The following is a 13,497-nucleotide window of genomic DNA, read 5'->3' as shown; positions in this document are numbered from 1 at the left end:
AATACAAAAATACTTCAACCTAAAGAAGACGGTGATGATGTGTGTTTGTTTGTATGTGTGTGGGAGGAAACTCCTGCCTTGGGAGATCTTTACGCATAGGCCTTCTCTCTCTCTCTCTCTCTCTCTCTCTCTCTCTCTCTCTCTCTCTCTCTCTCTCTCTCTCTCCATTTCCTGCGCGCGGTGACGGTCCTCCCCCTCTCTCAATGTAAATTCCAATGAGAGAGGAGTGGGAGCGCAAGAGGAGGACCGTCACACAGGAGCAGAGCAGCAGAGCTGGAGGAACGCATCCAAACATCTCATCCTTTACACCAAAGCCCGTTTATTTTAAGCGAGGCCTTTGTATACGTATATTTTGTTTCGGAATTTGCAGACAGTGTTGCGCGTTATCTGAGGAAAACGGCCTCATCCTCGCCGATTATCCGCCAGCTTTTCGGAAATAAACAAGGAGTTGTTTTACACTCCCCGAGCGCAAGGTTCGCATCGTGGCTCTTTCAGAAGTGGCATGTTCGAGGGATACCGCGGACACAATTGAACTCCTGCTTTCACCCAAAGAGGTAAATTTGACAATAAATCACATCTCTAGCCTATATAGAGGTGACATCTAATATAGTTTATTAACAGATCTTTATATTGTAACAGCATCCCTTTCTGATCACCTGCTGATGGAAAACTCCGGCACAACAGAAAACAGGCTAATGTGGACAAACGATTATTGTTATCATTCCATTATTGTTATCATTCCTTGATTATGTCGATATTATGTTATCGCTTGGCTATAATCTACCCAGCGCATTGATTGTAGGCTACTATTTCTTTATTTTCATGAGATCTCCTCTCAGTCCTTTGTGGTCTCTTCGGCATTTTGTCCCTGCATACTCATGCATCCTCGAGATGTTTGACGTGTTTCTAAAGGTGTGACACGCTCCTCTTGGTGATATACACTATTTCTAAGTGGCATGGCTTTGGTTTAAACACAGTAAAGCTCGTTCAGATGTGTGTGGACAGCTGGGGTGAGACTATAAATTAGAGATTAAGATGGATGCAGATCAATAGCTGCTGGTGTGTCCTCTTGTTTTGCATCTTGTTTCATTTTTTTCTCTTCCAAAGTGGCAGATGCACAGAACTGGCCTATATAAGCCTGGTGTTTACTTTTGAAGTCTCTCCCACCATCCCTCTTCCTGAGTCCATGGTTGACTGTGAACACCTGGCAATGATTTTACACAGACTGCAGCCAGCCAGGCCTCAGATATAAAGTCCAGAGGCGGCATGTGCATGCCTTTTTACTGCGTGCTTTGTGAGTGAGGCATGTATGCGCTTTCCTGTTATGTGCCTATGGATCTGTTTTTCTGTAGAGGGGATGAGGATGACAACTCTCACAGCCATCCAGCCAATCACTCACTCTCTCACGGCTGGCATATTTTCTTCCACTCAGGGCACGTTGGTGTGAATGTACTGACTCTGTAACTGTGACAGAAAATAGCCTGAAGTTACAGTTACAATACCACGAGCACTGATTGATGAAAATAATAACAATACAAGTTATTAATAAGTAATTGGTTTTAGGGCTGCAACTGAATTTAGTTAGCAATTAATCCAGTGATAATCATTTTGATTTAATTTATTTTTTTAGCCTAAAGAATTAGGGGAAAATGTCCAATTGCGTCTCCAAACTGCTTGATTTATCTAACCAACAGTTGGTCAGGTTGCTATGAGACGTGATAAAGAAAAGCAGCAAATCCTCACATTTGAGAAGCTGAAGCAGAATGTGAAGCATTTTTGAATAAATAGAATAGAATAGAATAAAAAAAAATTTGTCCACCAGGGTGGACATTTTTCTTTGGCTCGCCAGACATACAAGACAGATAAACATACAGACAAGATCTCATGACTTGACTTATCAATGATCAAAACTATTTGACGGTTTCAGTGAAGTTATACTCACAATGACAATGCAAATAACCTTCATGGTGCTAAATAAACAGTCATGTAATAGATAACACCTATTATCACCAGTGGACGTCAAAGTGAATACATCATCTTATCAGTACTAAAATATATATTGATTTTTTCTCATCATACAAGTTAAGTCACTTCTAAGTCAGTTCTAAAACAAACAACTAGTAAACCAAGTTGAGATAGCCAAAATGTTGTTTGTTAGTTAGTTAGTTATTACCTTTCATCTGGCAAGAATACACACTTGTAGTGAGGATTAAAAGAAAACCATGTTTATTCCTATATAGTGCAGATATAACACTGACAGTCAGTTACAACCAGTGTTCAAATTGCTCGTTTTGTCCAACTAAATCCAAAAAATATTCAGTTTACATTCACAGACCAATATGATTACAATTATATAGTTGCTGATTCATTTCCTGATGAAACCTAACCTAACCTGTTTTTACATGTATTGGGTTAATGAGCAGATGGACATTTAGTAGCTTGTAGAAAACATCTTTACATTACATACAGCCAATAGCCTAAATTGGTGGTCATGATTAAGATATAAGAGTCTATGTAGGAGAATATCATTTTAAACTTTGAAACTATACAATCATAAAACATCCTTACTGGACAGATGTTGAGGAAGTACATTTGTAACAAAGGGCACATTCACATTTAAATTACATATAGATTAACACAGGATTTTCAGGACCTGCAGGTTTAGTTGATAATGCAGGCTTTATTCTTTAATATGCAAACGGGATACGTATCTGGTTTGCTGCTCTTCTTCTCTTTGTTCAGCTCTCTCTCCTGCAGTCAATGTGTGTATGTGACCTTTTTTTAATGTATTTTATAAAAACCTTAAGTGATGCAAAATTGTTTAAAAAAATGTATTCCTCCTATATGAGCAGATAATGATGTGTGTATCTAACTGCAAGCTACTGAAGGTTATGTTTATCAACATGCTAATTATTAGTATTTGCAAAACCTCTCCAATTTAGTGCCGGGTTTATTAGGGCCACTTATTCAAATCAAGCTTACAACTTCCAATTAGAAAACATGAGCCGCAGTGTGTGTGTGTGTGTGTGTGTGTGTGGGAGGTGACATGCACAGGTGAAAGAACAAGATATTCTCATTATAGAGTAGCTGAGCCATAGGCCACAAGCTGACAAGTTGCTAGTTTTGTCAGTGCTGGAATGCAATAAATCCTGTTAAACCAAGGCTGGTTTTGTATTTAATCACGTTGTGATACATTATATTCTTCTAATTATTATTATGAAAAAATAAATATTTCATAATATGTGAGAATACTTTCAAATGGAATACATTCCACAGGTTGTGTTTCCCCCAATGACAGCTGCAACAAAAAAGCCAACCTGGGTGTCTGGGTAGCAAATGGTTTGGGGAGTTAGTTTAACTGGAATTTAATCATGTCCCTGAAACTTACAGTTCTGTTGAAGCCGACGGCGTGAGTGACACCGTTTCCTGGAAAGCCGCATTGGGCTTTCATTTGCACTTACAGGGTTCTCAGCTGATTGTCTATTCATGAAACAGCATTCTTAGGATTTTGAAACAGATGATGTAACTTAAGGAAAATAAAAACTGTCCTCTCCTCTCCGCAGTTGGGTTGCAGCGGAATCATTTATGACACCTGGGAACTTTTGAACTCTATTAGCCTTGAAGCGGTAGTTCTCAAAAAAATCTTTGTCTTCAGAGTCAAATACGCACCAGCTGTAAGTTTGTAAAACATGTTCTTACTGACAGAGAAACAAATGGCAGCTGTGGTCAGCTTGACTTCAGTCAGTTACAATAGATTACAATTGTGACAAGCTTTCATGGTGTAAAAAACAGTATCGTAGTTCCTCCAAAATAATGATATAGACAAATACAAAATGTCTGTGTCATGTTATCACTCTCTTTTAAGCTGCTTTTCATACATTTCATACAGTCTTGAAAACTTGAACTTGCAGCTGTTTGCTGTCAATGAGAAAAACAACAAACATGCTACAACCACCTAATGCCTGTTTTCGAAACTAAAAAGGCAGATTTTGCGTGTAAAAAGGCATTGTTGGTCTTACGGTTTACTCTTCGATCTTCTATCACTCCTTAAATCATTTCACATGATACATAGAAGAGAACTTAAAATGTCTGTAAGTCTGGTCAAAGAATCTGACAGCTGTGGATTTACTAGGTCAGAGAGAGACTCAGTGCCTCTGAAAACAGAGTGTTGGAGTCTCTTGACATGTCTGGAAATTGGTTGGAATGAATGTGAGCTCAGAGCGAGGACAGGGCAAGGACAGTGAAGATGGAAGCTGTGACTTTCTGGAGGGGAGTGCAGTAAATTTGGTGCATAAAGAGTCCTGCTGTCTCTTTCTTGTCTCTTTTCTGAAAGAGCTCTGCAAAGGGACTCTTACTTGTAAATCATGGCATCTTTAAAAGAGGGGGATTAGTGCTGCTTGCGTTGAAAGTAGAAAAGCCTTGTGGTCTCTGCGAGAAGACAATTGTTATCTACTTGACCTTCGTAAGTCCCAGGCGTATGTTGTTTCGCGACTTGAAATCTCTGGATCTCTTGCTTAATGTCTCTCTATCTCTTGGGAAGGATTGCATCATTTGTCATGGTATGGATATTAGGGCTGCAAAATGTCACATTCCAGCATCAAAATCACACCACGTGCCTTTACTGCAGTCATGGCTGAGAATTAGGCCAACTATAACACTTTTCAGTGAATTTAGATGGAGCTTAAATGATAGAAGATACACTCTTATAACACTTACATTATCTAATTTCTTTCCTTAAACTGTGTCTGAACAGCAACAGGCTCCCATATTACTGAAAGCTTGCCTCCTCTTTATGGGAAACTCATTATTATGATGCTCTCGGGTCTCGCAAAAAGCTCTTCCCATCGCGAATATGATTGATGTGAGGGTTTCATTTAACAGAGGACTTTTCTCTTGTTGTCTTACTGGCACATCAAGGGCAACCATTTATTGAATTTCAAAATGATTTGAAATTCTTTAGTTGATGTTGGCGGGGGGGCTGTTTGTTTGACTGTCATTACTTTCAGTCATATTGAGAATACCGATGGCTGTCTCAGCTTTATAATGTAGCAACTTTAAGCAAAAACTGATGATTGTGAATTCATAGACTGAAATACACTAATAATCTAAAAACAACAACAACAACATTTATATTTCTACCCCATAGGTGCGAATTTAAAGACAAAAACCACTTAAACAAAAACCCGCACCATGACAAACAAATTTCCTCAGCAAAACATGAACCGGTAGAACCTTGTGTAATGCACTTTAAATATAAAATGCACTAAAGAGAGATTTTTCTTGTCTTTACTTTTTCAGGATTCAATGAAAATGTCCGTGTGTGTCCATGAGAACCGAAAATCACGAGCCAGCACTGGCTCGATGAACATCTACCTGTTCCACAAGTCCTCCTATGCCGATAGTGTCCTCATGCACCTCAACTCGCTGCGGCAGCAACGTCTTTTCACAGACGTCCTGCTTCATGCAGGTAGCCGCTCCTTCCCCTGCCATCGGGCCGTGCTGGCTGCCTGCAGCCGCTACTTTGAAGCCATGTTCAGCGGCGGGCTGAGGGAGAGCCAGGCCAGTGAGGTCAACTTCCGTGACTCCATCCACCCAGAGGTTTTAGAGCTCCTGCTGGATTATGCGTACTCATCACGTGTGGTCATCAACGAGGAAAACGCAGAGTCACTATTGGAGGCTGGGGACATGCTAGAGTTTCAGGACATCCGGGATGCCTGTGCTGAATTCCTAGAGAGAAACCTTCACCCAACTAACTGCCTTGGCATGCTGTTGCTGTCTGACGCCCACCAGTGCACCAAGCTGTCAGAGCTCTCCTGGGGCATGTGCCTCAGCAACTTTCCCGCTATTTGCAAGACAGAGGACTTCCTCCAACTGCCCAAAGATATGGTGGTGCAGCTTTTGTCCCATGAGGAGCTAGAGACAGAAGATGAGAGACTGGTTTATGAAGCTGCCCTTAACTGGATCAACTATGACCTGGAAAAGAGACACTGCCACCTTCCAGAGCTCCTGAGAACGGTCCGCCTGGCCTTGCTGCCTGCCATCTTTCTCATGGAGAACGTTTCTACAGAAGAGCTGATCAACGCAAAGCCCAAGAGCAAGGAGCTTGTGGATGAAGCTATCCGCTGTAAGCTGAAGATCCTGCAAAACGATGGTGTCGTTAACAGCCCGTGTGCTCGACCAAGAAAGACCAGCCATGCCTTATTTCTTCTGGGAGGGCAGACTTTCATGTGCGACAAGTTGTACCTGGTGGACCAGAAAGCCAAAGAGATCATCCCCAAGGCCGACATTCCCAGCCCCAGGAAGGAGTTCAGTGCCTGCGCCATCGGATGTAAGGTGTACATCACTGGTGGGAGAGGCTCAGAGAACGGTGTGTCCAAAGATGTGTGGGTCTACGACACCGTCCAAGAGGAATGGTCAAAGGCAGCACCCATGCTCATTGCCAGGTTTGGCCATGGCTCTGCAGAGCTGAAACACTGCCTCTACGTGGTAGGAGGTCACACGGCAGCAACTGGCTGCCTCCCAGCTTCTCCGTCTGTATCGCTCAAACAGGTGGAGCAGTTTGACCCAGTGGCAAACAAGTGGACCATGGTGGCTCCTTTGAGAGAGGGTGTGAGCAATGCAGCAGTGGTCAGCGTCAAGCTCAAGCTCTTTGCCTTTGGAGGAACCAGCGTCACCCACGACAAGCTGCCCAAGGTGCAGTGCTACGATCCGCAGGAGAACCGCTGGTCTGTGCCCGCGTCTTGCCCGCAGCCGTGGCGCTACACAGCCGCCGCCGTGCTGGGAAACCAGATCTTTGTCATGGGCGGGGATACAGAGTTCTCAGCATGCTCGGCTTATAAGTTCAGCAGTGACACCTACCAGTGGACTAAAGTGGGCGACGTGACGGCCAAGCGGATGAGCTGCCAGGCTGTGGCATCGGGGAACAAACTGTATGTGGTGGGTGGGTACTTTGGCACACAGCGGTGTAAAACTCTTGACTGCTATGACCCCACGCTGGATGCTTGGAACAGCATCACTACTGTGCCATACTCGCTCATTCCCACTGCTTTCGTCAGCACCTGGAAACATCTGCCTGCTTGAGCCTAAACCCCTCTACCTACACCCTTTCCATGAGGTACGTTTCATGTCTCTTCGTCTGTTTACAGGTCTTAAGGAGTACCACTACATATGTAAACAAAATAAGCTGCATAAAGTTGCATTTGAAGATCTAGGGCTGTGAAATTAGAGAAATTAGCTTACCAGACTTCTTTAGCGTGCTCCTCATTCCCACATGAGGCTAGCATCTCACTGTTGGTGGTTTGGTTGCATTGTGGGTAATATAGGCGCCAGGTCAAGGAAGAAGAATGGAATAAAATCTCTATTTCTGCTGCGTCAATATAGATGTTTTTTAAACTGTCGATAGTGAGTTCGACAATGTTATGGGAGGGTAATGCTAAATCGGTGGAGGTATATATAATTATATATTGGCTAATATTCCATTTTCACAATTCACTTTACATAAACATTGTAACATTTTGGCAGAGAAGCTTCAAATCTGGCAAAGATACAGAGATCTTTTTTCTTCTCAGAATAAGAGAAATACTGACAGCGAGTAGGGAAGAAGAGAGGAAGGAGCATAGAGGAGGGAGAGTGGGGGGATTGATAGGGGCTTGTGTGCTTTAGTTAAGTGAGTTATGTGGCTGTGGGGATGGGCCGAAGGACAGAGAGGGTAATTGAAAGAGAATAGGATACTTGTATTGCTCCTGTGGGGGAAATCCTTCTAAGAGGGAAAAGGGGTCTGCCAATTAGGCAAGCCACACACCAGCAGGCTACAACACCCTGGCGAGGCTAATCCACTCTCAGTCGCCTTCCTTTGACGAGGTTATGGTCTTTACGCTAGGTGAGATGGAAGGCAGCGACTCACGCAGTGTTGGAAACCATTTATCACGGGTTGCAAGTAGAGGTGACTGAGAGAAGTGGCAGCAAAGGAAGTGAGGAGGGAGAGTTGTAGGGCTAGAGAGCCGCCCCTCTGCTCAGTCAGACACACATTAGCCTTGATACGGGTGGTCTCGCTCTGAAAATGTCCTGTTGAACTCTACAGTCTAAAGCCTCCATCTACAGTATATATTCTTTACCTCATTCTAACCCTGCTCTCCCGCTGTGATGATAAACAGGCCAGACGCATGTGGAGCATGGGTAGTCAGCTGGCAAAGCTGATCTTTCCGCATGCTGCAGGATCACGATCACATCACATCATACAATCGCTACACCCTACACTGATGCCCCCACACATACCCATGCATGCAGTCCTTTTCATGTTGCTGTATTTATTGAAATGGCTGGAGGGGAGAATTAGAGTGACTCCCCAGCTGTCCAGCACAGCACAGTTTCCCATGTGATAATGCCAGGAAGCAGCTCAGAGCAGCTTCACTGCTGCAATACTGTGATGTTCCTCCTCTCCACAGGATGAAATATTTGTTAAGACTTATTATTCCCTTTCTTTTCAGTGACTCATCTCTGAAAAGGAGAGACTAGACTGAAGGTCTGAACTATCTCTAAGCCAATGCAACACAGTGCTCAGTGAAGTGAAATCCTGCCACTAATTTAATACAGAATTTGTTTTCGGTGTGCCTGCCTGTCATGGCAACTGACAGTCTCCTCACTGAGCGAGTTAAAAAGACGAAATGTGGAGGAATGGAAAAGAAGGCTGACTGTTTAGGGATAAAAGGGCAAGGAAGTATGTTAGACCTCACAGAAGGAGATTGTAGCTGTGAGAGAAAGACCAAGTTCCCTCTCAGTTTTTCCCAGGGGAACAAATCTAACTTGTCTAAGATTTATTTTCCTTGGAAAGCATTTAGTAGGTACTGACAAAGGATGAAAAAGTTACTTACACACAAAAAGTAACAGAAACCAAATGCAGGTTTTCATTGTTTGCTTGAATGATATAATGAATTGAACTGAGATGCAGCTTTATGGCCAGGAAAAATGTTTTTAGGCTACGGGAATATAACTACATTACAATAACCCAAATTGCAGCATATACGTTGTGTCATATCCCAAATTAAGAATGTGACTAAACTAGGAGGGCACTCAGAGTGCAGAGACCTCCGCCAAGCTATGCCCTTTCTCACAATGTTAATGCAATGTTTCCCAGACTGGACATTTTTTTTCCGATTATTTTGACACCACATTAATGCAGCACAAATGCCCTGTCAAAAGCAACAAAGGTGAAAAATAACATGTGTATCTGCCCTGTGATTCAGATCCGCTCCGAAAATGAATGGGTTTTTCCTTGTCCCATGCTACACCCTTCCACCAAGTTTAATGAAAATTGTGTCAGTAGTTTTCCGTAATCCATGACAGACATACAAACCAACAAACCGAACCAAAAACAAAACCTCCCTGTTGGTAATAATAACTAATGTAGCATCACAACAAACAAAGCAATCTCTACATACACTACTAAAGTAACCTGATCAGCTTCATCGGATTTCCAGTTCCCATGGCAATGTGGCAGTATCAATGGTTTCCAGTTAAAAGAACGACGCATGACACATGCATAGTGGTCGGGGAATCACTTGACATATTGGGAAATACGCTTATTCGCTTTCTTGCTGAGAAGAATGTCTGAGAGTGGTGTCAATCTTCTCATCTAACTCTCTGCAAGAAAACGAATAATCATATTTCCCAAAATGTATATCTATCAACCTTTTCCTTAAAAACATTTTATGTCATTTTTGCAAAGTGTTAAGTGTCAGAGCATGTAGTTAAGTGCAGTGAATAAGAAAAGTCAGCCTACAACACGGGTAAAACTACTTTGATTTTATTCATAAATGTATTCCGCTAAATGCGAACTTGAAACAAACTGAAATCCAGTGACAAGACATTTCTCTCCTACCTAAACTGCTACTGGGTAAAAAGTGATCGTCAAGGATTACTTATTCACTCATCACATGTACGTCCTCTGGAAACGACAGCAAAGGAAAGGACCCACGTCCAAACAGAGATAGCTGATATTACATTCACATTAGACACAGAGGGCTACCAAGCCTGTAACCATCTGTGCCGTACAGATAGGTACATATTAAGTAATATATTAATATATATTAAATAATATTAATAAATTATTATTTAAAGGCTTTAAAAACAGAAAAGGTCAGAGGGAAATTCTAAGAGTAAAACAACTTAGATGTGAAAAGTGTACAGTAGTAGGTTGAGGGGGAAGTAAGAAGCTTGACAGAGGGCTGTACTGAGTAAACAGAATAGGTGGATTCACCAAATCTATTAGTCTAGCAGGAGATACAGTGCTGATACATCATCAATACTATTACAATGTAAAGTAATGAAAGCAGGAATTACAATTTAAAAAGGGTTGTGTTTTCCTAGATGTGTATTATTTTCTGTTCCTTTATACTTTAAATAATTAAAAGTCACCTTTAAACTGTTTATCTTATTTGCCTGTTTAACAAGTTATTCTTTTCTCTCCCTCAGATTTCCCTGTTTTGCACCATCTACTGGACTCCAACTGTGAAGAAGCACACGTTATCTTCCTCTAAAAGAGACGCTGAGCAGTGATGTACAGACACCCGCATTCATCTTGATGTTGCAAAGATGCAGAAACTGGACAAAAGCTGGATACTTTACTGGAATGATGTCTACTCTCATTTCCAAAAAGGACGCTGAGGCCTACAGGGCAGTAGCTTACGCAAACAAACCAAACAAACTGCTGCTTGTTTTATGAGGCACAAACTCCAACCTTGTGTACATCCGGCATATGCTTTCATGCTGCCATATGAGGACTGCAAACATATCACACAACCTGCATTTTTCCCATTTAGTCATGACAGGCTTGTGAGAATGTTCATTGATGTTTTTCTCTATGATAAAAAAATTAGAAAATAAATTCTCTTTTCATCGAGGCTGCAATGTATAGCATGATGGATGTTCTATTTAGGTTGAGGGGAAGGAGAATGCAATGATTGGTGTGCTATAGGAAAAAACTCAGTTTAACTGAATATAGCCGATTTATAAAAGGCACAATGAAGGAGCAAATTGCTTCTTTTCTTCTCTAATTAGCTCTTTTGTTTGACCCCCTTGTATCTTTTATTTTCTTCTTTCAAAGCCGTGCTTCTAACAGCTCTGACACAGAAACAAACCTTTGAGTGTTCCTCTTATGAAGGCTTTGGCAGTTTGCTGTCACTGCAAGCCACGAGGTGTTGACGACCAACACCAGCTGAGGTTGAGGAGGATGGAGGGGATCTGCGCGTGGCCGGTGGGGGTCGAGGTGCCTCGGGGTCACAAACTTACATGTTTGCTGTTTCGTAGCTACTCATTAACACTCGCTAAACGCCGGTTAACTAACCCACTATACACAGGGGCGGTATTCAGTGTTAGGATCCATCCATCGCTTCAGAAAGAACACTGTCACATTCAGCTGTACACCTAATGTTGTAAAAGCAAACCCGGCTGTGCTTCTGTTATTCTGATAAAAGCAGTTGCTCGCTTGCTGAGTCATGGCTGAACCCTTTCTAGAGCATGTCCACTCATAGTGATTCAGTAAAACTGGCATGAACTCTTCTCTGTGGTCACAGAAATCTTGTCACCTTAACCTAAACTGAGAATGAATCAGTTTCGTTTTAAACTTGCTGCAATGTAGGCTTAATTTATATGACAATGATTACTCTGTTCTGTTAATATGTTTAATCCTATTTATTTCTTCTCTGCCTGCATTCTTATGTGAACATATGTTTCGGGTTATGTTATGCATGGCCAGGTGTTGTGTTTTATCTGATCTCAGTTGGGCTACATTTTGCACAATTCAGTCTTTCCCAGGAGGAACTTTAAATTCTTTCAAAAGAGACAGAGGTTAACCTCTCACAGAGTATTGATAGAAGAGGAAGAATGGCTCGGATTACTGATGATATGAAGCAGTTTAGGCCACAGGGTTGCTATCCAAATAAGAAGACTGAATGGTATTGAAAGAAATTTTAATTTTTACCTCCGATAGATTCTCTTCAAGCTCTCACCTGGGTCCAGACTTGTCTTAAATAGACCCATCGGGGTCCAAACTGTACTAACAAAACATGAAAATCGGAACCATAAAACAGATAAGGCTCCTGGAACGGTGCGGTATGCGACCCAGTAACTAACCTTGACATGGTTAAGAATGCAACAGTCTTTGCAGCTGTCCTTGGGGCAGCTGGAGGACTGTCACATGTGCTATCTTGGCTCTTCGAGGTGTTAACCCACAGTCTTCTTCACCATTGGGTTGAGACAGAGTTCCAGAGAATCCAGTTCATAATCCATTGATAAGGGCAGACACCGCAGTGCTTTTCAACGTAGTGTCAATGATGCACATAAAAAAGGAAGAAAGAAAACATTGCAAGTTCTGAAAGATCAAAAAGAGAGAATGTCTTAACCACTTGCATATGAAATCCTTGGTAACTCTAATCAGTGTTTTGTCTGTATGTCTGTCTATGTGACCTGAACATTGACGTTTTACAATTGAATATTAATGAAATCATTGAATTTCAATGTGTTTTGGTGGAATATGTATATATTTTTTCAAATGTCCTTCCTTGTGGATTCATGAAACAAATCAAGTCTGTGGGGATCAATTGGTAAACAGCTTTGTAAATTCCTTCTCAGCTCCTTAAGCCACCCACAAGTTCATCCTTTTATTGGCAATTTTAAGGACTTCAGTGGAGAACCTTGGGGCTCCACGACCTCCTCCAAACACTGAACACAAAGCTTTTGACCCCACCAATCAGATAGTAGCATTTTTTCCCCATAGAACGCAAGTTTCCCTGGCAACAGCGAGTAATGAATTCCCCTTCAATTTGCACCTAATTGCTGAGTGGCATTTCCCATTTCTACTCTTGCCCTCCGCTTTTCCTCTGTTTTGTCTGGAAATCCAGCTGGCTCAGATAGGAGCACAGTATCTTGCTTCACATAATGATGTAAATTAGACAGAAAAAAACACACTGTCAATGTGCATCCGTTTCATTTTTTCTTTGTCATGTAAGAGTTTAATTTCTATTTTTTATGGCATTATTTTGTACATTTTTTTCACAATGTGAAATTCATGGCTAATAAACATAAGAGTTTTTTCCTCTTGACTGTAAAGCATTGTGTCTTTGTCTTCTTCAGTATGGAGATCATTTGTATTTAGAAGGGAAAAGCAGCTTCAGCACAGCATAGGGTGCCTTTTCATTACTGCATGTTTCGCATATTTAGGCAGCTTTGGAGTGAACACAGCAGCCAAAGTGTCCTGAGGTATTTAAGGCAGTATATCATGCGTGTAGCTTTTGTTCTGTGGAGGAGGGACTGAAATCATCTTATCTGTGGCTCTGGCTTCTAAGCTTCCTGCACAAGAACAGGCGAAACAGCCAGATACTTTCCCTTTCTCTGTCAAGTCACCTTGGCAATGGCAACCTTTATCTGCAAACTGTGGGGGCTGGAGGAGAACATGAAATCTTAAAAAGGACCCCTCTCTCTCTATTCTCATCCCTCCCTCCC

The 13,497-nt window shown here is 41.9% G+C and overlaps 1 protein-coding gene across 1 annotated transcript; it reads left to right on the top strand.

Annotated features, from left to right (window-relative positions):
• Positions 1 to 208: 208 nt before the first annotated feature.
• On the top strand, positions 209 to 13,104 carry enc1 (ectodermal-neural cortex 1). Its single transcript, XM_078271263.1, has 3 exons — positions 209 to 554; positions 5,299 to 7,114; positions 10,471 to 13,104. The coding sequence occupies exon 2, from the start codon at positions 5,305 to 5,307 to the stop codon at positions 7,078 to 7,080; it is 1,776 nt and encodes a 591-aa protein (XP_078127389.1). The 5' UTR covers positions 209 to 554; positions 5,299 to 5,304; the 3' UTR covers positions 7,081 to 7,114; positions 10,471 to 13,104.
• The last annotated feature ends 393 nt before the right edge of the window (positions 13,105 to 13,497 follow it).

Source organism: Sander vitreus, chromosome 16 (genome assembly GCF_031162955.1).
Source record: "Sander vitreus isolate 19-12246 chromosome 16, sanVit1, whole genome shotgun sequence".
Lineage (NCBI taxonomy): Eukaryota > Metazoa > Chordata > Actinopteri > Perciformes > Percidae > Sander > Sander vitreus.
This window is presented reverse-complemented; position numbering and strand designations above follow the sequence as displayed.

Bases quoted from the DNA above. Each gene is read 5' to 3' on its own strand.
- enc1 (XM_078271263.1), top strand. From the start codon at position 5,305: ATGAAAATGTCCGTGTGTGTCCATGAGAACCGAAAATCACGAGCCAGC.